Source organism: Hipposideros armiger, unplaced genomic scaffold, assembly GCF_001890085.2.
Source record: "Hipposideros armiger isolate ML-2016 unplaced genomic scaffold, ASM189008v1 scaffold_880, whole genome shotgun sequence".
Classification (NCBI taxonomy): Eukaryota; Metazoa; Chordata; class Mammalia; order Chiroptera; family Hipposideridae; genus Hipposideros; species Hipposideros armiger.
Genome location: NW_017732230.1, coordinates 545,083 through 570,375, shown reverse-complemented (window position 1 = coordinate 570,375; position 25,293 = coordinate 545,083). Strand labels below are relative to the sequence as shown.

The 25,293-nt window shown below is 48.0% G+C and overlaps 1 protein-coding gene across 1 annotated transcript in view; it reads right to left on the bottom strand.

Moving 5' to 3' along the window:
- TTLL11 (tubulin tyrosine ligase like 11) overlaps positions 1–25,293 on the bottom strand; it is a 236,945-nt gene that overhangs the window by 19,771 nt on the left and 191,881 nt on the right. The window contains exons 7-8 of the mRNA XM_019630020.1: positions 23,397–23,648; positions 14,659–14,765 (exon numbers count right to left, since the gene is read on the bottom strand). Of these exons, the coding sequence (XP_019485565.1) occupies positions 14,659–14,765; positions 23,397–23,648 (359 nt within the window). The remainder of the gene's footprint in view (positions 1–14,658; positions 14,766–23,396; positions 23,649–25,293) is intronic.

Genomic DNA, 25,293 nt, shown 5'->3' with positions numbered 1-25,293 from the left:
CACTGGTGTATCTAGGCCTCAGGGACTCCATGGAGGTCGAGGACGCCTGACCACTGGAAGTCTCCCAAAGGCATGGCTCTGCCTTCTCTCCTTTCCATGGGGGAAGGGATGGCAGAGTACAGGTTTCATCAAAAACTTGTGTATTGACTATCTAAAGAATAAATGTGTATTTTACTCCCTAAACAGGTCTAGGACAGGGGTCGGCAAACTGCGGCTCACGAGTCACATGCGGCTCTTTGGGTACGTTCTGTCTCAAAAGTTTGCCGACCTCTGGAAGAGCCAATCCTGTCCCTCACAACAATTTAAAAATTATTTGAAAGCCATAACTATATTTTTTACAAATAAGGAAAATTTAAAGTAATATTATAAATGAAACTATGATAGTTTTATTTTCATTTTCAATTTTATTTCAGAGCCACCTGTACATCGTACCCAAACATGAGCCGCAGTTTGCCAACCCCTGGCGGCTCTTCCATCTCAAAAGTTTGCTGACCCCTGGTCTAGGAAAAAGAGCATGGTGTGGAGGTACAAAGCCAGTGGACAGCAGGTGGTTCTCCCATCAACTCGCCAGGGTCACAGAGTCCCTCACCTGTAAAGCAGGGGCATTTGGATAGATGCTCTCCAAGGCCTTTCTGGTTTTAAACACTATGAGTCTAAGGCAGTAAGATGAACACACATTGGAGAATGTATCAAAGAATACCGAAGTTGGCCTCATGTGAGAGACGGTGAACTGTGGGCTGGGTAAGCTCTGTCTCGGCTAACTCGGCCATTTTCTTGACTAGAGACAGAAAACTGATCAGATGTCTCATGAGTTTCTCACTTCACTCTCGGTTTAAATGACTAAGCCCAGATTTCACCAGGAATTCCATGGAAAGTCTCTGAAAGGGCCTGTATGGTAAACACTTCTGGAATGCTTGTGGTTGGTACTGTTTCTCACAGGCCATCAGAATCTGAAGACAAAACATTTTGGCTCAGAAACACTTCTGAAGGTCACGGTCCAGGGACTAAAGCTCACTAAGAAACTGCCATTTAATCATAAGGTTATGGAGTGCTTTCTTTCCTTAGCACTTTCCCACCACGTCAACAGGGCTCCAATCTAACAAGAGCGGATTACAACTGAACAAGCTGCAAGACCACGACTCTATTTAAGGAGTTTTTAGAGAAACCCAAAGACAACAGGGGGAGAAAATACACCAATGAAACTAAAGTCTCTGGCGCCTACGGCTGCAGCAAACATTAAATACAGCCCAGCTTCCAGCCAGGTTAACATAAAGCCTCACACTTAGAACCTGATTACCTCAGTTCCTAGTACCAGATAGATCATCATGTCCAGCTTTCAACAAAAATTACAAGGCCTGCTCCAAAGCAAGGATAAACATCGTCTGAAGAGATAAAGTAAGCCCCAGAACCAGACTCACATATGACACAGATGTGGGAATAGTATCTGAGGGGGAGCTCAAAATAATGATGAGTAATATACTAAGGGCTCTAATGGAGAAAGTAGGCAACATTCAAGAACAGATGGGTAGGGCTGGCCGAGCGCCTCAGTTGGTTAAGAGTTAGCTTAAGAGCGCAAGCTCTGAGCAACAGGGCCATCGGTTCGATTCCCACATGGACGCTGTGCCTGAGATGAGCTGCCAACTGGTAGCAGGATGGCTCAGCTGGTGAGAGCACATGCTCCTAACAAGACTGCCTGTTCGATGGTGGGCTACACCCGCCTGCAACTAAGACTGAACTCGGCACCTTGAGTTGAGCCGCCACCTGGATGGCTCAGTGGATACAGCATGCGCTCTTAACAACAAGGCTGCTGGGTTTGCCTCTCGCGTGGTTTGCCTCTCGCGTGGGATGGTGGCTACACCCACCCGCAACTTAGATTGTAACACAGCACCTTGAGCTTAGAGGCCACAAGCTGCCGACGGGCAGCCAGATGGCGACTGGCACCCTCCACAACGAAGATTGAAGAACAACAACTTGGCTGGTCCCCTTCCCCAATTCCCCAACACTGTTACCCTCCCCCAAGTCCCCAATTTGAAAAAAAAAAAAAAAAGAACAGATGGGTAATGTACAGAGAGAGGTAGAAACTCTACAAAAGAATCTAAAGGAAAGGCTAGAAGTCAAAGCACCGTATGAGAAATGAAGAATGCCCACAATGGACTTGTCAGTAGACTGAACACAGCCAAAGGATCAGTGAACCTGACAATAGGTCAATGGAAACATCAAAACTGAACTGCAAAATGAAAAGAGAATGAAAAAAAGGAGAATGTCACAAAAGGGAATGTCACACATAATGGGAATACCACAAGGAGAAGAGAGAAGCAAAAGAGATATTTGAAGTAATAATGGCTGAGAATTTTCCAAAATTAATGACAGACCCCAGAGAAGGAATAAATGAAGCCAAAATAAAAATCTTTTTTATTTTTCTTATTCTTAACTGATCTCATTGATTAGTGTTCAAAGTAATAATAGCAACAACGTATTGTGTGATCATAGTTTAGGAATAAGTGAAATGAATAATAGCAATGTTATTAGGAACAGAAAAGAAGAATTGGGAATATTCTGTTATAAGGTATCTGCACTGTCTGTGAAATGACATAGTGTTATTTGAAAATGGACTTATTAGCTGGAAAAGGGCATTGCAAACTCTAGGACAACAACTGATTTTTTTTAGAAAAAGAAATATCATTGATATGTCAAAAGAAGAGAGAAAAATGGAATCATACAAAATGCTCACTTAAAACCAGAGAAGGCAGAAAAAGAGGGGAAGATGAAGAAACAAAGAACAAGATCAATGAACAGAAAGCAATTACAAACATAGCAGATGTTAATCCAACTATATCAATAATTACTTTAAATGCGAATGGCTTAAATAGATCAATTAAAAGACAGAACTTGATGGAGTGGATACAAAAACAAACCCAACTATATTTTGTTTAAAGAAACCTACTTTTTTCTTTTTTAACTTTATTGGGGAACAGTGTGTTTTTCCCAGGACCCATCAGCTCCCAAGTCAAGTTGTTGTCCTTTAATCTCAGTTGTGGAGGGCACAGCTCAGCTCCAAGTCCAGTAGAAACTTACTTTTAGCATAGACATAAATTAAGAAGTAAAGAGATGGAGAAAGATAGATCATGCTAACACTAGCCAAAAGAAAGTTGTAGTCACTCTATTAATTTTAGATAAAGCAGAATGCAGAACAAGGACAATTATCAGGAATAAAGGTGGGAATTACATAATGATAAAGGGGTCAATTTTCTAAGAAATCGTAAGAATCCTTATAACACTTAGATAGCTAATAACAGTGTCAAAAAGTAATAGGACTGCAAGGGAAAAACAGAAGAATCCACTACCATAGTTGGAGATTTCATCACCTCTCTATCAGTAATTGACAGATCCAGCAGGCAGAAAATTGGTAAGGATATAGTTGAACTGAACAGCACCATCAATCAACTGGATCTATTTGACATGTGTAAAGTATGTCATCCAACAGGAGCAGAATACACATGCTTTTCAGGCCAAATAGAACATTTACAAGACAGACTACATCTGGGCCATAAAACACACCTTAACAAATTTAAAAGAATAAAAATAATATAAAATATGCTTTCTGACGACAATGGAATTAAACTAGTGAACAATAACAGAAAGGTAGCTGCAAAGTCCCAAAGCATTTGGAGATTAAAAAGCACATGTCTAAACAACATACAGATAAAAAAATAACTCTTAAGAGAAACTGAAAAATATACTGAACTAAATGAATAAATAAAAATAGAACTTACTGAATTTTGTGGGGTGCTGGGAAAGCAGTGTTTAGAGGGAAAGTTATAGCATTGAATGTATGTATTAGACAAGCTGAAAGTTCTAAAATCAGTCATCGAAGGTTCCACCTTAGGAAACTAGAAAAAGAAGAGCAAATTAAATCTAAAGTAAGCAGAAGAAAAAATAAAAATATTATTAGTACAAATAAATGAAATTAAAAACAGGAAATCAACAGAAAAAATTAAAGCAAAAGGTGGTTCTATGAAAAGACCAATGAAACTGATGAACTTCTAGCCAAGTTAATCAAGAAATAAAGAGAGACGATTACTAGACTACTAATTAGTAACTAAAAATTACTAATATTAGAACTGAAAGAGTGATTGTCACTACTGATCTCGTGGACATTAAAAGGATCATAAAGGAATATTATGAAAAACTATGCCCATAAATTTGCCAGCTTAGATAAAATGGGCCAATTTCTTGAAAGACAATTTACTAAAACTCACACAAGGAGAAACATAATCTGAATAGGCTTATATCTATCAAAGAAATTGAATTAATAACTAATAACCTTCCAGAAAAGAAAGTACTGGGCCCCGATAGGTTTCACTGATAAATTCTACAAAACATTTAAGACAGAAATGATACCAATTCACAACAATCTCTTCCAGAATACAGAAGCAGAGGCAATGCATCCTAACGCATTTCACAAGACCAGCATCACCCTAATACCAAAGCCAGATAATGGCATTCCTACAATGGAAAGGAGAACTACAGACCAATAGCTCTCATAAGCATAGATGCAAAAACCCTGAGCAAAATGTTAACAAATCAAATCCAACAGTATATGAAAAGAATTATACACCATGACCAGTGGGATTTATTGTAGGTATGGAAGACTGCTTCAACATTCAAAAGTCAAATAATGTGGGCCGGCTGAGTGGAGCATTGGTTAAGAGCTGGCTTGGGACGCCAGAGGGCCCCGGTTCGGATCCCACATATGAGGGCCAGTGACACTGCCCTCTACAGCTAAGATGCTGAACAACAGCTCGACCTGGAGCTGGGCTGCCATGAGTCGCTGCGACGGCGTAGGCTGCAGCCCCTGCTGCAGTGGGTTGCCATGGGCTACCGTGTGTAGCCAGCAGCCAGCGTGAGCGGCCAGCAGCCGCTGTGAGCGGCCGTCCAGAAGCCAGCGACTGATCTGCCTCGCCCGGGAAGAGAGCAATGATGGTGCCAACTTGGGCCAGTGAAGCAACGTCCTCCACAACTAGACTGAAGAACAAAACAACAGCAACTTGTCTGTTCCCCTTCCCCCAGCTCCCCAGCGCTGTTCCCATCCCCGAATTTCCCAATTAAAAAAAAAAGTCAAATAATGTAATCTTTCACAACAGGCTAAAACAGAAAAATTAGACTTGTATGATCATATCGATAGATGCGGGGAAAGCATTTGACAAAATCCAACACCCATTTGATTAAAAAACAAAACAACCTAACCAAACAACAACAAAAAACCCCTCTCATCAAGAGGTTGTAGATAAAGAATATTTATAACACGCCACACACCAATCAGATTGGCCAAATCCAAAATACTGACAACAGTTAAGTGCTGACAAGGATGGGGCAACAGGAACTCTCATTCATTGCTGGTGAGAATGAGGAGCGGGGAGGCCGCTTTGAAAGACAGTTTGGCAATTTCTTAAGCTAAACATAGTTTTAACCTACAATCTAGCAATCACTTTCCTAGGTATTTTCTCACTTGTGTTGAAAACTTATGTTCACAGAAACCCTGCAAACTAATGTTCACTGCAGCTTTAGTAACAATGGCCCCAAATAGGAAGCAACCAAAATGTCCTTCGTTAGGTGAATGGATTAACTAACTTGGGTACATCCAGACAGATACCAAACACAGCTCTGCCCAACCCTTAGAGATGCCTCAATCACTGAATTGGGCTCGTGGGCCTGGGGACATTTTGGAATTGGCATGGTCCTGGCACCTTCACGAGCTTGTGGCTGTTGTCACCTCCTGAGGCAGCACAGGACCTGTCCCTGCTCTGCACCCGGCTCCCTCTTTGCCCTCTGAGCCTTGGTTTCCTCCTCTCTAAATGGAGTCCTGGGAATAAGACCCAGCTCACCAGGAGTGTGAACAAGCGGACTGGAAAGCTGTTTTGTAAGCTGCAAACCACACACAAATGGCAGGAACGACGATGGTGGTTAAAACAAAGAAAAAAAAGAGCTCCCGTTTGAACCAGCCATATACTTCCTTACTAAATCCTTATGACGGCGCCAGATGGATGCCATTGGTCCCGTCTGAAAGAAATCGGGGGACCCCAGAGCTGAAGGGCCCCCTCTAGGGTCTCCCAGAGGGAGGAGAGGGTATTGAACGCCGCCCATTTGACTCACGGCTCATGTTTTTTCGCAGCGCTCCATGCTGCTGCTGCCTCCGATCCTGCCAGATCTGGGGATGGTAAGCAACAAGTATGAGCAAAGGGGACGGCTGCTTAGAAAACCATTCCGCGGTTTTCCTTCGGTCTCTTTCCTGGGGGGCTGGGGCCAGCCAGAGCGCGGAGATCCCGTTCCCTTCACCCTGGAGGAGGCGAGGAGGATGATGAAGAACAGGCGCTCGCCTGACAAAGGGGCTGTGGGTGTGAACACACGTCTCCTGGCTGTCCTCACCAAGGGGAACTGTGATTACAGAAAGCACAGCCCGCATGGTAGCAGGCCCCCGAAGAGAAGCGTCTGTGCGAGGGAGAGGGAAGCTGGCGTTTCTGTTGGCTCGCTTGCTTTTATTAAAAATAATTCTGACGCCTACTATTTTGTAAGTGTGTAGGGCACACATCCAGGGAGGCCCATCTGACTCCGAGATGATTTCAAGGCTGAAGAATGTCGCTTGTGCCAGACACGTCGCGTGAGACGCTGTGTGCAACCTGCTTAGTTACCCGCAGCTCCCATATCTCAGAGGGAGGGGGCCATCCATGTATATGTATAAGTGAGGCTGCGCTCAACATTCCAAGGAAAAATACTTTTAAATATTTCAGTACCTCGTTAACCAAATACATTTCAGTGGGGCCCATTCCAGCCGATGAAAGAATAGGAGGCAGGAGATTTGCATACGTCCACCGAGGAAATTTGGGGAGAGACAGTAATAAGACTCAAGACACCCACAGGATCAGCTGATTGTCAGGGTCTGATCCTTCCTCCATTCGACATGTGTTTGCGACACACCTACTGTGTGCCAGGCACAGCACCAGGCTTCATTAAGGTGGAACAGCTCTGCTTCATGGAAGTCAGTCCAGCTTAATAGGTAGATGCCATACTCTCATTTAATTAGCGCTGCGATCAGGGTTGTCAGGGGCAGGGCTGGACGCTGTTACGCGGATGAAAAGGGGGACCTGCCCAGCCTGAGGGCTGAGAACCGCTCCTTGAGGAGATTTCCTGGGCAGTGTGTGCCAGGGGAGGGGGTTTCCAGCAGAGGTGAGTGCCTGTGGTGAGGGACCTCCATGGTGGCCAGCCACGTGGCTGGAGCAAGTGTGCGGGCAGTTAGTGATGGGCGGGGTGGCTGTGAGTAAAAAGCGGTTTACTCCCGGGGCCAGCCGAATGGTGCGATGGTTAAGAACTGGCTTGGGATGCCAGAGGGCCTTGGTTCGGATCCCACATATGAGGGCCAGTGACACTGCCCTCCTTTAAAAAAAAAAAAAAGCGGTCTACTCTGCAAGGTACCCACTCACTCAAGTGCTCTCACCTGAGTTGGAGTCGTAAGGCCAGTGACTGCAGGCAGCTGATGGTTAACTCTGAGTTGAAAGGTCATGTAGAGAGAGGTCTGGAGGCCACCACAGCCTTCCCAGGGCAGGCAGCGAACACCCACTAGTGTGAGAGCAGACATATGAAGGAATGGCAAAAGCCGGTTATCGGAGACCACGGCAGGGCACACGAGGGGAGAAATTGGGTTTGGCTGTCCAGGCTCGCAGCCCTGAGGCTGCAGTGCCGCATTTCTTGCTGCCTTCCCAGCCTTCCCCGGCTTCACTGTCCCCATCCCCCCCACCATCCCCACTTTCCTTGAGCTGGACCAATGGGTTCCTCTTCCCAGCCAAACAGTGTGGTGTAAGACAATGGGGCAGCCAGGCACCAGGCTGTTTACAGCGACACTCCAAGCCAAGGTGGGCGAGGCAGGCTTGGCGGAAAAGGAGAGGAGGGCATGGCGCTGTATCGGGCACCGAGGGAAAGTCTGTAGCCACCTGTCCCATCCCTCTCACAGGCTGTGGGCATCTCAAGGCAGGCACTTCTTCCTGTCTGTCCCCAGCACCTTCAGAGCGCCTAGCATGAGTAGGTACCCAGAAAACATTTCCTCAGTGAGGGATGCAGTAAGAGCGACGTGGTAGCAACAGTAGCAGCGCAGCTTACTGAGCACTTCCTGCGGCAGACCCTGCTCTGAGCACTTCGTGTGTTGCCTCACTTCATCCATGTCAATGATTTCAAGAGGTGGCACCATGATCATCTCCACTTTACAGAGGATGAGCATGAGGCTCAGAGGAAATTACGTCACTTGCAGAAGCTACATAGTTAGCAAGTTATGCAGCCCAGATTTGAAGGCAGGTTTGGCTGCTCCCAGAGCCTGGGGCTTTGGTTATATTGTTAGTCGAGCTAAGGCAGTCCCAGAAAGGAGGGTGTGCCCGTAGATCAAGGCATTCTTCAAGCAGTGGAAGAAACATTTCTTATTTTGGTCGAAGAGTCCATAGCATATATCAGACATTAAACTATGCCACTCTTAGGTTTCCCTCTGCAAGCAAGGGGTGTGTGCACGTGTGCCACATACACAGGTGTGTGTGTGTGTGCTATGCCCGTGCTCGCATGGGTGGAGAACAGGGGTGCAGGAAACTCTCCAATCCATTTTTTTTCTTGCTTTGCAATAATATTTCCCTTGGTTACTGGGAGGGACCTTTAGCTTATATCTTAAAAGAGCACAACATCTGGTTGCAAAGTGAACAAAGATGTCAGTTGTGTGTTAGAGGGACAGGATGCCCAGGTGCTGGGCTCAAATGTTCCCTTTGCAAGTGAAATGCTTGTCTCTCAAAGATGAAACCAATGATACCTCCTTGCATGGCCTCATCTTTTTCTCTTTTTTTTAAAGGTTTTATTGGGGAATTGGGGGAGGGAACAGCGTTGGGGAATTGGGAAAGGGGAACAGAAAAGTTGCTGTCCTTTTGCTCTTCAGTCTAGTTGTGGAGTATGTTGCTTCACTGGCCCATGTTGGTATTATCATTGTGCTCTTCCTGGGTGAGGCAGTCGCTCGCCGGCCATTGGACGGCCACTCACAGCGGCTCATGGCAGCTCACGAAAGCTCACACCAGCTGCTGGTCAGCCCCACTGCAGCCTACGCTGTTGCGGCGACTCACGGCAGCCTAGCTCCAGGTCGAGCTGCTGTTCACCAACTTAGCTGTAGAGGGCGCAGCGTCACTGACCCTCATGTGGGATCCAAACTGGGCCCTGCTGCTCAGAGCTGGCATCCCAAGCCAACTCCTAACCAACGCGCCACTTGGCCAGCCCTGGCCTCATCTTGATGATGTCCTCGTCTTTCATCATGCAGATGTGAAATTCCACTCTGGGAAGAGTTGAGAGCAGCATCTCAATGATGAGGAACAGCTCATGAGCACAATTTACAGGGACTAACTGCATCTTCACCGACAAACTTGTTTCTTCATTTGATTCTGGGCAACAAGAGGGCTGCCACCCCCCAGTTTTGCTGATAACACCCTCATCTGGTTTACTGTGTTCTGCCAGAAATTCCAAAATTGGAAACTGAAATCTTTAATTTTTTTTTTAAAATGACAATTACACTGGCCTGCTTGAGAGTGTTGGATTGCCTATTACTAAATTCCATCAGGCTCATGAACAGTCATGGGCATTCTAACAGAGAGGAAGACAAGCCTATTTAGAGACGATGAGCACAGGCTGCAGATGAGGGGGCCTCGGGTGGAGAGAGGCGGGGAATGGTCTGGTGTTGGGAAGGGCCATGTGTTACATGTGGGCCATTGTCCAGGCCTAGCTCTTGTTTTGGGTGGTGAGTTAGTGGATGCTCATGCCATTATTAAAAATAACTAATACACAAAGCTGACTAAGTAAAAGCAGGCTATGCAAGGACCAGGATGGAAGTGTCACATGAACCAAGGACTATGAGAATCCAATCCTATGTATCTGGTCCAATAAAAAAAAATTGATGGAAGACAAGCCTATTTAAAAGGATGGTCTGAGATTTAGATTTTATAACATGCGTCCTTTTTCTTACTAGTTTTCTTTCCTCGCTATTCTTTTTAAACACAATTTTTCTTCTCCATTGCAAGAGCGGGTTCACAAAGGTCTCAAGCATCAGGAATCTGGATGACTCCCTTAGCGGGCACCAAAGGCTTATGAGGGCAGAAGGAAGGTCTGGGCTGGCTTCTGGAAAGGGGGCGGTGCATGGACATTTGGATAGAGCTGGTGCGGAGTGTAAGGTGATGACCTTACCCAAACAGGCTGACGTTTTACACTGGACAGTAAGGAGAGGAAAGGCAGACGCTGTCAAGCAGAGCACCACTACTCCGAGCCTCGGTTCTTACACTCAGAACAACTCCCTGCTTTGGGGATACGGGCACTCTTTATTTGGGCATTCATCTGCTCATCCCCTGGGCGCTGAACAAGGTGCTTGCTCTGCGCTGTGTGCTGGGCCCTCATGGGGACAGAGCACAGAGCGAGTGCCTTTTCTGGGTCACACACCATGCTAAGTGCTTTGCATGTGCCGTCTCTCTTAACCCTCACAGCGACTCTCCTGTGTTGCTTCCCACGTAAGAGCCTGGCCACGCCCAATTACAACTGTCAATCGTCCTTTTCACTGGTATGGCTGGAGACCCTGGGTGTAATGGAAAGGCAATGGGCTCTGAAGGCAGACCGCTCTTGGTTCGAATCCCAGGGTCCCCACTGGAATACTTGGCACATCTGTTTAAATTCACCTCTTTAAGTTTCTCATTTGTCAGATGGGATTAACAACCCCAGGGCTGTATGAGAATTAAATGAGATAATTCATACAACAAGTATTTTTTATTTCTGTCACATAGTAAATGTTCAGTAAACGGTCTCCATTATTATGATTTTTTTTCTTGAGAAGAGGATCTATAAATAATTTGTCTTTATATTCCCAGGGCCTAATACCTGGTAACATGTTCATTACCTGTTTCTTGAATGAAGGAAGGAATGAATGAATGAGTGTGTGCCCTTTGAGGATGAGAATCCATATTCTACCATTCTTCTTACTTCTTTCTTGGCAGGCTCACAGCAGCTCTAGGACAGGTAAAGCTGCCCTCCCTGGACATGGTGCCAACCCTGTGGCCAGGATTTATTGAGAAGCCCTGGGCTCAGCACCATGGACAGAAGGAAGAAGGACCCTGGTCTTCCTGCTGAGACTTCCAAAAGGAAGAACCGCCACTCAGCCACAAATGTCTTCTTTTGCCATCCAGTAACCTCCTGAATGGTCCTAAGAATGCGGCTGGCTTCAGAAACTCTTTCTACTTGAGAATTAGGGCGTTGTACCAGCTTTTTCAGGAAGCAAGGACTGGGCCTTGGCTGGAACCACCTGTGAGACGGCAGTGGCCCCTGACACCCTGGGCTCAGAAGGGTTTCTCATTCCTGGCTTCAATGTCCACCCAAACTGCCTCTACCCCCAGACACTGTCATTTCCTCTCAGGAGTGATGGAAATGGGCATAAGCTCCAAGGGTGAAGGAAGGCGGGCGAGGTAGGCGCTTGGACCAGGCACCACCTCCCACTCCAGTTCCTTCCTCCACGGGTGCTGTGCTCTGTGGATTGACCTTTCACCTCCTTGCCTCACAAGCCCTGCCCTCTCCGCAGTCAATCAAATGACGGAGCACTGCTTGGTGTGACCCTGGATCGGGGACAGAGTCCTGGGCCAGGAGGCTTGGATTTCAAATCTGGCCCCTGATACTCACTGGCTATGGGATTTTATTTATTTATTTATTTTTATATTTTATTTATTTATTTATTTATTTATTTTTAAGGTTTTTACTGGAGAATCAGAGAAGGGGAACAGACAAGTTGCTGTCTTTTTGTTCTTCAGTCCAGTTGTAGAGGACATCGCTTCACTGGCCCATGTTGGTATTATCATTGCGCTCTTCCCGGGTGAGGCAGTTGCTTGCCGGCCATTGGACGGCCGCTCATGGCAGCTCACACCAGCTGCCAGCCACTCACGGTAGCTTACAGCAGCCCACTGCAGCCGGGCTGCAGCCTATGCCCTCGCTGGTGACTCACAACAGCCCAGCTCCAGGTTGAGCTGTTGTTCACCATCTTAGCTGTAGAGGGTGCAGTGTCACTGGCCCTCATGTGGGATCCGAACCGGCGACCCTGCTGCTTAGAGCTGGTGTCCCAAGCCAACTTTTAACCAACATGCTACTCGGGCGGCCTAGCTATGGGATTTTAGACAAGGCACTTTTGCTCTTCTGTAAAATAAGGTGCGATCACCCACCTCGAAGTTCTGGTGTGAGAATTAGCAGTGATGTATGCACATAGGAGGTGATCTCAAAATTGTAATTATGACGATTATTACTCCACATACCCAGGGGCTGAGGCGGGGCGAAAGGCCTGGAAGATCTCGGCGCCGAGTTCACTTGTCAATATGGGCTAAAAATAAGTACTTTTCTCGTCTCCTTAGACCCCAGAAACCTGGCAGACCCCAGAAAACCCCACCGAGCCTGTACTGTGTACAGCCCCCACCGAGGATTCCATGTACAGGGAGCGATTTAAGAGGCAAACAAAACAGGAAAAGCTACTCAGGATTAACAATGGGCCAGATGGTAACACTAGTTTGAAGCAATAAAACATGATAAATAGCTTCCTGCTGCTACTCCTGATCAATTTCAATATTTAATAATCCCACTGCCACCCCCACCCCCTCATCTGGCCCCCTCCACAGCATCCTGCCATGACTCCCCGCATTCAGCTCACAGAGCAAACACTTCTTCACTTTCTGAAGGCGTCAGCAAAAAGTCTGCTGTTCAACTGTCACAGGAGCGCTCTCGGCCCTCGAGATAATAATTAATCTGCCTGCCTCTCCTGAAGACGCCTGTCTCCAGCCTCTCCTGGTTGCCAGGGAAGGTTGTGAGAGAGTGGTGACTGCAGAGATGCGATAGGAGCACTCGCCTTGTTGATTCAACGACTATTGGTATTCTCCAAGCTTTGCTTTTGAATTCAAGAGACGCTGGGAGCTGGGTGTTCATCTTGCTCCAGACCAATTAGTGGGACAAAGAGACCAAGAAGGGGACACCGGCAGCATGGTGTCAGTCCCTTACTCACCAGCCATGCCTCTGAGCCTCAGTTTCCTTCTCTATACAATGGAGATAACCATGCCTGACTCCAGGAGGATTCTAGCTGGTGTGCACATGTAAAGGGCCTGGCAGAGGGCTTGGCACGTGGAAAATGGCCCCGAATGGGCAGCTGGGGGCATCATTATCAGCTGTGAGGCCAATCTGCAAATGAAGCCCGAGCCCCACGCCTGCAGGAAGGGCCTGCTGGTCCCTGTGGTCAGGAGGCTGTAGCCCAGGGTGGACCACGGGTGTGGGCATGACCTGGCAGGGAGCACCCCGTTGTCAGATGGATCTGCAGGATTCTCCCCAAATGGCGCCCACTAATAAGACGAACTGCCTGGCACTGCCAACGAGGGCTCCAAAGGCTTTCATACCCACTGACACAGGAGAGCAGGCCTGGATGGCACCATTTACAGAAGAGGGAATAGAGATTAGGAGGTGAAATGGTTTTTCAAGTTTATGTCGTAGGGAATGGCGCAGTCAGTTCTAATCTGATCTCCCAAGCCCTGATTTCATGTCCTGATTTCATGTCCTCTCCAAATCACAGGAGAAAGTTCTCCCCGAGGGGCCTCCTCCTCTGGGTGTCCCTTTCACAGGGGAGGGAAGCCTGGGTGCCAGGTGACCTGAGTTGCAGTTACTCACCTGTGAGACGAGGCTGGTAATACCTAATGCATGGGCTCAAAGGGATGTTTAATGAGGGAATATGCAGGAAAGTCTTTTGTAATTTTGTGAGGAGCAGTACAAATGTCAGGTATGTTATTATGACTTTGCAGAGAAACACCCTCTATGAGGAAAAAATCAGAAACTTATCCACCCAAAGGTGAATCCTTCTAACCAAAGACTTCATACCACGTAACCTAGAGAATCGAGAGTGAAGTCTTTTGTTGGCATTCATGGCCTTAGCAGCTCCTGCAACCCCATCTCGGCCCCTCTGCTCTTCCTGTCTTGCATCAGCCCATCTAAGCCACTTGGGGCTCCCGGGGTCTTTCACAAGTACGGATGCCTCGACCAAGCAGAACCCCCGCCGGAGGGGCCTGTCCCACCCTGTTCACAGGCTGATCCCGCTCATCTTTCTCCGAGACGGCTTCTGGGGGCCTCCCTTGACTAGGAGCTCCTCCTCTGGGTTCCCTGATAGCCTCTCTGTGCTTCCCTCCATCCTAGCAGATGTCACCTCCCACCGCCTCCCACATAGAGCGAGTTCCTTCTGGGCGAGAACCAAGCACGATTCACACCAGTCTCTCCAGAGCCTGGCCCACATATGCTCGGGGAGTGTGTGCTGAGAGATGAACGAATGAACAGATAACTGGGTATTCTCAGTATGAATGGCATCAAAGCCTTAAGCAAAGACAAGGGATTCTAATGGGGGAGTCAGAATTTGGGGGGAGGGGGGCACAGCCTTGTAGCAGGCAGTGCCCGTGAAGGCAAATTCAGCTCAGTCCCTCCAGCTGATAGAATAACCTTCCTCCTTCCCCGGTCTTGACCCTTAACGAAAAGGACCAGAACATGGACCGCCCACCCCTGTCTGGACTCCCCAGGGCCTGGAGGAGGCCAGGCTCCAGGTACCTGAATCCCGCTGGTCCAGGGTCACGGAGTTCCACCTCCGGGTGATGTCGATGTAGAGGATGTCCACGGCGGCCATGGACAGGGTGCTGCCGCTCAGTTTGCAGTTCCTGCCGAAGACGGAAAGCGACACGTGACTGCTGGCCCGACCCGGCCTGCTCTGTCCCGCTGCCACGCCTTTGCCTGGGCTGTACTCCCTGGGTGGTAGGCCCTCCCTTCCCGTAGCTGGAACTAATGAAGGGTGCATGGCAGGGCATGGCGAGAGAGAAGGCTGGAAAGGTAAGCTGAGGTTAGATCAGGTGAATTCCTGAAATCTGGTTAATTAGGGCTCTAATGGGCTGGACAGAGCAAGTATTTCAGGGTGGCAAGCCTGAAGGTGACCCTGGCCCAGCCACCTAGAAGCTGGATGGCCCTGGGTAAGCTGTTTCCTCTTCCTGAGCCTCAGTTTGCTCACCTATAAAACAGGCAAGTCTTTATGCCAGTCACCCTGTATCAGCCTGTCCTTACACAAGGCAGTGTAGGTCTCTGCCTGCTCTGAGAGGGCCAGGGGAACTCCACATTCCCGAAACACACCCTCTGCGGGTCTTCACCTTCGCACCCATTAGTCTCTGGGAAGAAGAAAAGCTGCATCTGCAGGGCTGAGTTCTCCTGCCAGCGAACAGGCAGCTGACATTGGCATGTTCAGATGACCCAGTGATACCAGCACCGTCACTGGTACAGGCTGAAGCCATCGCTGCTGTCCAGAAGTGATTGCTCACTGGAAATGCTCACCAGAGCCCGTGGGGCGAAATCTACACACAGGGGCTCACGGGCTCTGCGCGTCACCCATCTTAATATGTCACCTTAAGATTTTACATAGGCCCAGATTCAGCCACAGTAACCCCAGGACTCACAGAGCAGAATGGCACAGGCTGGCCACGCCCCTTTGTGGGCGGAGGCAGCGTCGCTGGGGAGGCCTCTGACTTTGGGGGAGTCACCTGGAAAGGACAGGAGGAGGGAAGGGGGAGGCCCGTGCAGTTCAGATGTTCCCCTCGTTTAGGTTTTCAGTCCTATATCAGCAATGGTGCTCCCTGTCCTAGTCACAGAGGGGGTTTTAGAATCGTTCTCCTCCCGGCTTGGTGATTTTGTTTGTTTGTTTGGTCTGGACGTGTAGAGGCAGGCTGGCACACTGAGAAGAGCATGATTTGGGCCTTCGACAGACCAGGGTTGAAATCCTGTGACTGTGGGCAATTTACTTAAACTTCCGAGACTATATTTGCTGGTCCCTGAATGAAGATGATAATACCTACCCACACAGCAGTTGTGAAGATGAGCTGAGGACTCCCTGGCACCTGGTTGCCCCCAAACAATTGTTGGTTCCCTTCCCGATCTCTCTCTCCCTTTCGTTTTCCTCTTCCAGCGCGAGAGCCATCTCAGCCCCATCAGAGGCTGCCTGAAGCTGGCCTTTCTGGAGAAGAGCTGCTCACCAGCCCGTGTCTGGGTGCGAGGGTTCAGGCTCTGTTCAGGCTGGAGGCAGCCCTGGGCTTGTCCAGGTGCAGCACTGTCCTGAACAGGATCGTGCTGGGATTGTGGGTCCCAACACAGGCCGGATTTGCCCTGAAAATCCTGAAGGCTAGACCTCGGGGCCAGCTGTCCGTTTGGCTGAACTACATCCAACGTTGCTTTCAACTTTCCAAACATGTCCACGCCCATCACCCCAGCCTGTGATAAAGCGGTTCTTTGATTTCCCATTTGTCATCATCCCTTAGGAACCCACCAGGCCAGGGGTAGCTTGGCAAGCAGAATTGGGGCATTCCAGAGGCCCCCTCCAAACCAACCCATGCAGACCCCTAACAGGGGTGGCTGGGAGCGTGCCCCGCATGCTGCTTGGATGAGGCAGGTGCCCCTTATGTGCTAGCACACTCGCTCACTCGCTCCCGGACCTCTTCCTTTCTTCCCACCCTGTGCATATTTCTCAAGCCATCCATTCACACCCTGCTTCCTCCTGGGCTCCTGCTCCGTGTTTCAATCACAAGCCACCGTGGCAGGCTTCAAAGCACATCAGCGCACAGTTATTGAGCCCCAGGAACAACATGTCAGTGGGCGCAGAGCCTTTCACGTCCCCTGTCACCAGGACGGCTATCTCTATTGGGTTCCGCTGGGGCAGTGCTCTGATCTCTCCCAACGTATCTGAACAACCTGCATGGCTCCTTTCCAAAGCTTCATTAGGAATGGCCGTGGCTTTCTCAAACTATCATATCCGTGTCCTCTGGACTACCTGCTCCCCCACAGGACAGGAGCTCTGCTGGCTTGCTCTGTGGGTTAATAGAGTATAAAAAGGGAAACCAAACTGACCACTGGTATATAGTTATTTTTTTCCTGACAGGTAGAAAATAGAAGTGTCAAACCTTTAGCAGGAGCCGTAATTTACCGAAAAGAATTCTCCATTTATCCCTTTTCCAAGGAAACGCACCGTCCCTTGTGATGCCTGCAAGTACAGTTGATTGCAACATCTGCTACTGGGATGGGAAGGAGGGGTCCATGCTGTCTGCAGCAGACAGGAAATGCTTTGAAAGAATTTTGATTCTGTAGGCATTTTGAGGGACACCATCCGCGTGCCAGGCCCTTTCCTGGATCTTTAGATTAGCTCTCTGGATCATTGTAACCACTCTAGAAGGCAGGTACACTTAGTCCCATCTCAGGGACGGGTTAGCTGAGACGCAAGAGAAGGGACATGACTTGCCCAAGGTCACAAGCTGGGATTCACATCCAGTCCTCCCCTGGAGGATAGAGTAGTGGACTTGGGAGATTTGGGGACAAGTGGGGAGGTAGCCCAGCCCAGGGTTGCAGAAAGAACCCAGGATTCAAGACGCAAAGTCTCAGGCGGGGCCCAGGAAGGCTGGAACCTCCGGACAGCTCCTGTTGGGAAGCTTTGGAATATAGGCTCAGGAAGACAACCAGAAATCAGTTGGAGACAGGTTCTCCCAGGTTTGTCCCCGTGGTCACCAAACATTCTCAGTTGACTCAAATAGGGAATGACTCCGAGGGTTAAGGCGTTAGAATGCATTTCCATCCATCCACCTGCTCAAACACAATTTATTCTGAGTCCACTATGTGCAGGCGATATTCTGGGCCCCGTGAGTGGTGCAGAGCTGACTTGGTCTTGGGTACCATCCTCAGAGGGTAGAAGTGATCTCAGAGTGAAAACGTGAAGCCTTAGCAGCTCTTTATCATTGAGAAAAGCTTCCCCTTATGTCCTGGGATGCAGTTCTTTAAATGACTAATGAATGGAAGGATACATTCTTCAGTAGAAGTCCAAGAAATATGGTAACATGAGAAGCCAGGAAAATTCCTAAGAAAGGAGAGGCTGGAAATGTGCATGGAAAAAATGAGCTGTGGAGTCAAATGCACATCAGTTTGAATCTTGACTTTGTTGTGTGGCCTTAAGCAAGTCACCGAAGCTCTCTGCATCTAAATTTCTTGTTTGTACAACAAGAATAAGGCTACTCACCCTACAAAGCAATTTTAAGGACTAGCTCAGTACCCGGCACACCTGGGAAGTGGCAGATGACAGCTCCTGGCCTTCCTCCAGGATGTAGAACCAGTTTGAAGAAATGGGCTTTTGTTATTGCTGTTGATTTTCAGAAGCAAAGGAATTTGGGCACATATGATGGTAAAGAATTACAAATCATTTAAGTTCATTAGGATTCCAAGTATAGAAAGATTTGGCATTATCATCCCCATTTCCTCTCAACAACTACTGACATCTCATGGGAAATTTAGATACCAACTTTTTCCACTCCATAAAATCCTATGTATAGAATTTATTTTGTGTTCATCCTTCTCTGCACAGAAAAGGAGCTTACTTGTTTCCTGGAGAGGTGTCTATAAGGTGAAAGCTAAAAAATGATCAATATTTGTTTTAAAAAATCCAAACCACTATCTAAACATCTAAGGGGTAAAAACGACAACTGTGGTTTATAATGTATATATTTTAAAGGCTATTGATATACCTGGCACAGATTCTCACAATAATGCCGGAAAGAGAGCAATCACAGAAGAGGGGGACAGTCAAAGTCACCAAGGAGTTAATGACAGAGGGGAGGCAAGGCTCCTTACGCTTCCAATCTAGAACATTCTAACATATCTTGTTACCTCTCAGAGAATAACACCCCCCTCCCCCCACCACACACACACAGCTACCCATTTTGAAGCATATTAATATCTCCTTAGGAGAAAAGGGAATGGACGGGGAAAAAGGAAACAGAGAAAACCATTCTCTACTTTAAAAGGAGCCACAAAGCATGAGCAGGAATCTCCCAGTGGAACGGCCCCCCATAAAGCGAAAATGCTCAACGTGGGGAGAAGCTGCCTCCATTTCCTAGAAATCAACCAGGCTGCGGAGATGGAAACTGCAGCATGTGCGAACTGATACTAAATTCTGATGTGGGATACACTTCGAAAACCTGTCCTTCCTGAATTACAGAGGATACCCCCTCTCCCCCCAGATTAGTCACTCAGGGGCAGGGAAACAACAAAAACGCATTTCCCTCAAAGAAAGCCGTCAAGCTGAAGAGTCCGATCACTTCTGTTTCTCAGAGAAAGAGAAGTCTCCACACCCCGGCGATTATTATGAAATAATAATTTTTGAAAAGCAGCACTTCATTCATGGTAATATGTGGCGCTATTATGTGCCTCCTGAGGAAATGACACGAAAGGCTGGTTAGGTAGAGTTAAGTCTAGACAAGAAAACGACAGTTCATTATTCCTCATTTCTCGGTGGAAGAGAAAAATAGAATATGGCCAGCCTAGCATTAGCATAATTCCCTCCCAAAACTGCTGATCTATGCAGCACGTTAGAAGAGATGGTCACTGAAAATAAATTTAATGAGAATGTTTATTATTTTGTTCCCTCCAGTTCTCTTCAAGGAAGTTGGAGAGAAAGAGTGGGTAGTAGAGATGAAAGCCAAGTTCAGCCTCTGCTGTGTGTGGGAGCTGTGAAAGGAATATCCACCCAGCCCGCCGATAGGTCTCCTGTGCAGTGCTCCTGAGAAGGGCCCTGGGTTCCATTTAACATATAGCATAAATATTATTAATTCATAACGAAGCAAAATTTAAACCGAAGTGCAAAGGAGAGAGAGGGTAGTTGTTAGCAAGAGAAAACACTTGCTGTTAAATTGAGCTGGCAAGACTGAACATATTCAGATAAATCTAAAAGCAGAGGGGATCATCGTTTACGATGAAGTTGCTGTTGGGATCTCTTGGTACGTTTTAAAAGAAAAAATCTATTAACGGTTGTGCAACGTTTTCTCCATTTCTTCCTGCATCCTTAACTCCTCAAGACACTGGCTGGGCGGGGCGTCGTCTCCTCAGCTGCCTCTTCTCCACTCTTCTCCACCTGAAGACGCGCGTGGTCCCCTCTCACGGTCACCAGCGCTCCCACTAACAATGCAGCCACAGATTGGGAAGGACGGGCCGGTGCCGCAGGACCTAATAGACTCTAACATCACCAAATCGGTTTTTCATGCAAATGCCCTTAGTTATAGAGAACAAAGGGGTGGAAAAGCAGAAAGCCAATCACATAGAGACAGATTCGTAGCAATATTTTTTTCACAATACCCAGTCAGTTCCAGTCTGAGAGCATTTTAGGAATCTTCTTGGCTAGGACCATTCCCAATTCTGTTTCCTTGTCAAAACAGTGTATGAATACATCAGTCCTCTTAATGTGTACCTTGGCTTCTCATACCAGATGTCACACACGGGTGGTCTCTATGGGCAGTCGCACTTTGATTGAACCCACACAGTGTTTAAAAATTATTGTCTGAATGACCAATATTCACAGACAGGTATTGAGCTTTTACATTAAAATCAGTATTTCTAGTTTTTCTTAAAAAACAAACAAACCGGAAAGCTCTGGTGCTGTGAGCCCAGCAGGGTCCTCGGGGCTGGGCTTGTGCCCTCCAGGCGGCTGCCCCCGCCCCGCCCTCCCGTCCTTCCAGATCCAGCCTGCTGGGCTTGTTTGTGCTTCCTGCCTGCCCCAGGAGGCAACAGAGATGGTGATTCTTATGCCGCAGTAGTTTTTCTCATCGCCCTCTCTCTCTTACATTTTAGTCGAATTTTACTAGGAATAAAAAGGAAGCACCTCGGTTTCTATACCATCAATTTAGCCTGGGTGATAAACCTTTTCTAGCTTCTAAAAATGAGCCACTCACGGGAGCCATTCTCGGGATTGCTCAGGGCTGCATCCCTTTACTGCCGGGTAAGCGCCCGCCCGCTTGTGACAGTCTGATCGCTGCCTCCTCCCGGGGGCCTGCCTGGATTCCACCGGGCAGACTCAGGGTCCCCTCTTCTGTGCCAGCACTCTCAACACAGTCCCTCTCGGGTCACGATCCCATGACTCTGCCAAAGGAATGCATTTCACTGTTTGTTCAGTGTGTACTGTCTCTTAGACTGAGAGTCCCCCGAGGGCACATGGGTTTCCATTATTTATTTCTGATTGTCCTATGGCTACCTGGTACTCAGGAAAAGGTGTTAGGTCAGACCAGACACGGTCCTTTCCCACACAAGGCTGAGGCGGAGCAGCTCTCCCAGGGCCCCCAGGGTCCCCTGCAGCACCCAGGCTGTTGTCCAGAGGAAGCCAAACCATCCCTCACTCTTGCGGGTCTTGAATGGACTCGTGTGTAACAGTGCAGGATGGGGGGGGGGAGGGCCCAGAAAGCTCCCGTCTCTGCTCCAGAAGGTCTGAGCCTGCACGTGTCGTGCTGAGAGAAGGCTGTTACCCTCATTATTCCCCGGGGTCCCTGCATGCTTCCACAGCACCTCAAGTGCCCTCACGACCTGGGGCCTCTGTCACTGAGCTGGTTCTCTATGTACCGAGGCCCAGTCATCACAAAGGGGCAGAGAATGTCTATGTGTTTTCCTCCTCCTCCTCTTCACTGTATTGGGACACCAGTGCACACAGACAAATTCTGTCCCAGCTTCCCATGCAGATGGCAGTGGCCAAGAAGATGGAAGTGGAAGTCATTAAATAAATCTTCTAGAAAGCTTTTTAAGGGGGTCTAACTCATTTGGCAGAGGCCTTTTGCTCTTCTTCCCTTCTTCCTGCGGCCTGCCTGGAACGTGGCTGTGATGGCTGGACTTTGAGCAGCCATCTTGTGACCACAAGGCAACTCTGAAACGGGAAGCTCATGCTTAGGATGAATGAGCAGAAAGAAGACAGACAGTGGGGTATTGATTACACTGTGGAGTCATTAACGGGCCCTAGAACCCCTAACTGCTAAAACTCCTGCGGTATGAGAGAAAACTAATTGCACCATTTAAACCATTTATAGATGGGGATGTATTACTACGTATCAAATATAGCTCCTGAATGAGTCAGAGGGTATCATGTTAGGGGGTCTCAGGCAAATAACAACACGCGCCTGTTGACTTTCTTGAAAATGTCCACTGCCTGATGTAAATAATAATCACACGGCTCTCGTGAAGTTGGCACTGGGCCAGGCGCTTTGTGATAGACTCCGTCCCAACCTCATAATAACCCTGTAAGGCAGGAGAGATTACTCCCATTTTAGAGATGAGAGAACTGAGACTCAGAGAAGACAAAGGACTTACACAGCTGTTAAGTGATGCGCTTGGCTTTGAAGCCAGACCCCAAAGCCTCGGCCCTTTCCCCTGGTCTTGCCTCCCCCTGCTGAAACTAACATAAAGCCCTTCTCAAAATCACCAGGCAAATAGAACTTCGGGGTTACGGACATGATAAAAATTCCGGCTGATATACACCTGTTTCCCAGCCCATCAGGAATATCAGAGGGCTAGAGTTAGAATTTATAAAATTCATTTAGAGAAAAGTGTATGACAAAATGGTTTCTGATTCCAGACTTCTAATTATTTGCTTTAGTGAATAAAAGCATGAAGAGTGTAACTTTGAGGTACAAGGTAAAAATATTAAAACACATCATTAGAAAAACAACAGTCACATCGAATGATGGCAGATGCTTCTTTTAAGGCGTAGAACATAAAATCCTGGGGTATAGGCAGCTTCACCCCTATTTTATAGAAGCATTGAGGCTCAGCGACATCATTAACTTACCCAAGGGTTACACAGCTGGTAAGTGCTCCTGATTTACCCCAAAGTGCCCCAGAGGGTAGAGGAGAATTAATGAATAATCTCAGGAGATTAAGTGGCAATGGCTTATTTTGTAGCCTGCGGCAAAAATCTCATGTTTTATCTTTAAAATCATGCAAATTTTATATTATGCTGTATAATATAACCAAGTTATTTTTATATTAGAGCCAACATATTAAATTATTTATCGGCTGAATTAATTTTTCTCTCCTGAAATTGACACTTTGGAAGGATGTGCCTTGTTTCTCTCCTGTGGCTCCGTAAACGCACGGCACACAGCCACGTGCCGCTGGGAGAACATCAGCCCCGTTTAAGAAGCACGAGTTCTGTCTGAGTCCAAGGGGCAATGATTTATATGTGGTTTAAGGACCTAATTCAAGGTAGCACAGAATCGTTTTTTAACCACAGCATACAGTTGCGAATGCCGTCACACCCATAACATTAATTCATTCAACAAATGGGGGTCTGCTATGTGCCAGGCCCAGTGCCAGCTGCTGAGCCAATCCAACCCCAGAGGGGGCACTGACCCAGCACCACAGGCTCTCCCAGGAGTTGTCAGGCAGATCAGACCAGCACGATGTGGGGCTGGACTCCACCCTGCCCAAAGCCCAAGCCGGAGGGGGCTGGTCTCACTGACCTTATGAAGGTACGGAAGCCTGTTGGTCCCAACTTCATTGTCCCCTTGATTCCCAGGAACCGGATAAACAAATTTGCCATCCTGTCCACCAGGCGCAGGTAGTTGAACTGCTTTGCGTACTTGGGGAACACCTGCTTGAGGCAGATGGAGGGCAGGTGGGCTTCGGGGTTGGGGTTGCCGTCCGAGGCGATGGCCGGCTCACCCTCAGAAGGATCTTCCTTTGCAGCTAATGGCTTCTCAGGCTGCTGAGACCTGGAACACACAAGAAACTGATGACTGAACAGATACCTGGAACAGGCTCTACAGCAGACACAGCACTTTCCCTTGCAGATTCTCCTTTCCTTTAGATTTACAGCAACCTTAGGAGGCAGGTATTGTCACTGACCTCAGAGAAGTGACCTCAGAGAAGTGACCTGCCCAAGCTCACACAGCTAGTGCATGCCAAAGCCAGGACTTGAACCCAGGACAGAGTCAGGACTAGACACATACGTTTCTTCCGTCCTACCATCCTGGTTTTGCACTACGGACAACTTCCTTTACTGTACTCGTGATTCAAGAGAATCCTCTATTATGGAGCAGTCTGGATTTGATTTCAAACTCCTACTTATGGGTAATAGTTGAATAATTAAGAAATATAAAAATCTCATTGAGGGCTGGCAAAAAGCCATGGGCACAGTTTAATGAACAATTTGCAAAGATACATCGGTTACCCAATTGTGGGAATAGGCACAATTACGTCTTCTGAATGAACTATTTTCTTATTTGGAACCCATACAAAAAATGATTATGGTGTTGTGATTCCTTAGTCTGGATATTTTACTCTGAAATTATTCTGATATTCAAGAAAATTCACAGCTACTAACTCTCAAACATCCACCTCTCTCCTGGAATGTTCTTCTCACCTGCAGACCCACATACAATCAACGGCCCTGTTTAACCTTCAGAATGGACCACAGGCACCTCCGACTGAAGTGGTCATTTCCCCGCACCCTAAATCCTCATTCCCTATCTCCTGGAATGCCACCACCACCTGCCGGTGACCCCAGCAGGAGGCATCAGAATCAACGCCAGCTCCTCCTGTCCCTGCGTCTCCACGCCCAGTGCTACCTCGTTACTGTTCCCTGAAAGCCCACTCTCCTCCTGCCCGGGCCTTGTTAGCTCTTACCTGCACTGGAACAGCGGGGCCTCCTGCCTCCAGCCTATGCCATCCATGGTCCGTCCTGCACACTGGCACCCGAGGCACCCCTTTTCAAGCAAACCCGACCTGGTAACCTGCTCGCTACAGCTCTTGGGTGACTCCCGAGAGCCTACAAGATACAGCCACACTCCTCATTCTGACACTCGAGGCCCTTCCCCATTTCTTCTGCTCCCTCCTCATTTTCTGTCACTTTCTGTACCCTTCAGGGCTGTGAACACTCCCCGCCGCCCCACCCTGCCACCCATCGGCCTGGACTGGAACCAGGGACGCCCCTACTCCCTCTCACACTCACTCAATGCTTCTCTCCGCACTCGCAGCTCATCTCAGTTTCCTGTCCTGCCCATAGCGGATCGGGGCCCGGGGTAACCCTTTTTCATCTGTGTGTCCATTCTTGGGACAGGACCCTGAGCACACTGAGCAGGGACAGTAAATACTGCCCAACCGACTAATCGACCCAGGAAAATCAGAAGCACATCTCATGGTACTGAGCCCAATACCAAGGCCATTTCCTACTCTTTTCTTTACTAAATGGCCTTGTCCCCAGTGCTCCCACTTTCAAGCACGCCATCAGTCACCAAGGTGGGCCATCCTGGTATCTTCGTAACTGCTTTTCTCGGCCCTTAAGGCCTTCCCCTGGCCCTGGCTGCCTGACCCACTTCTGTTCCACTTTCGAAACCAGCTCAGATGTCTCTCGACCAC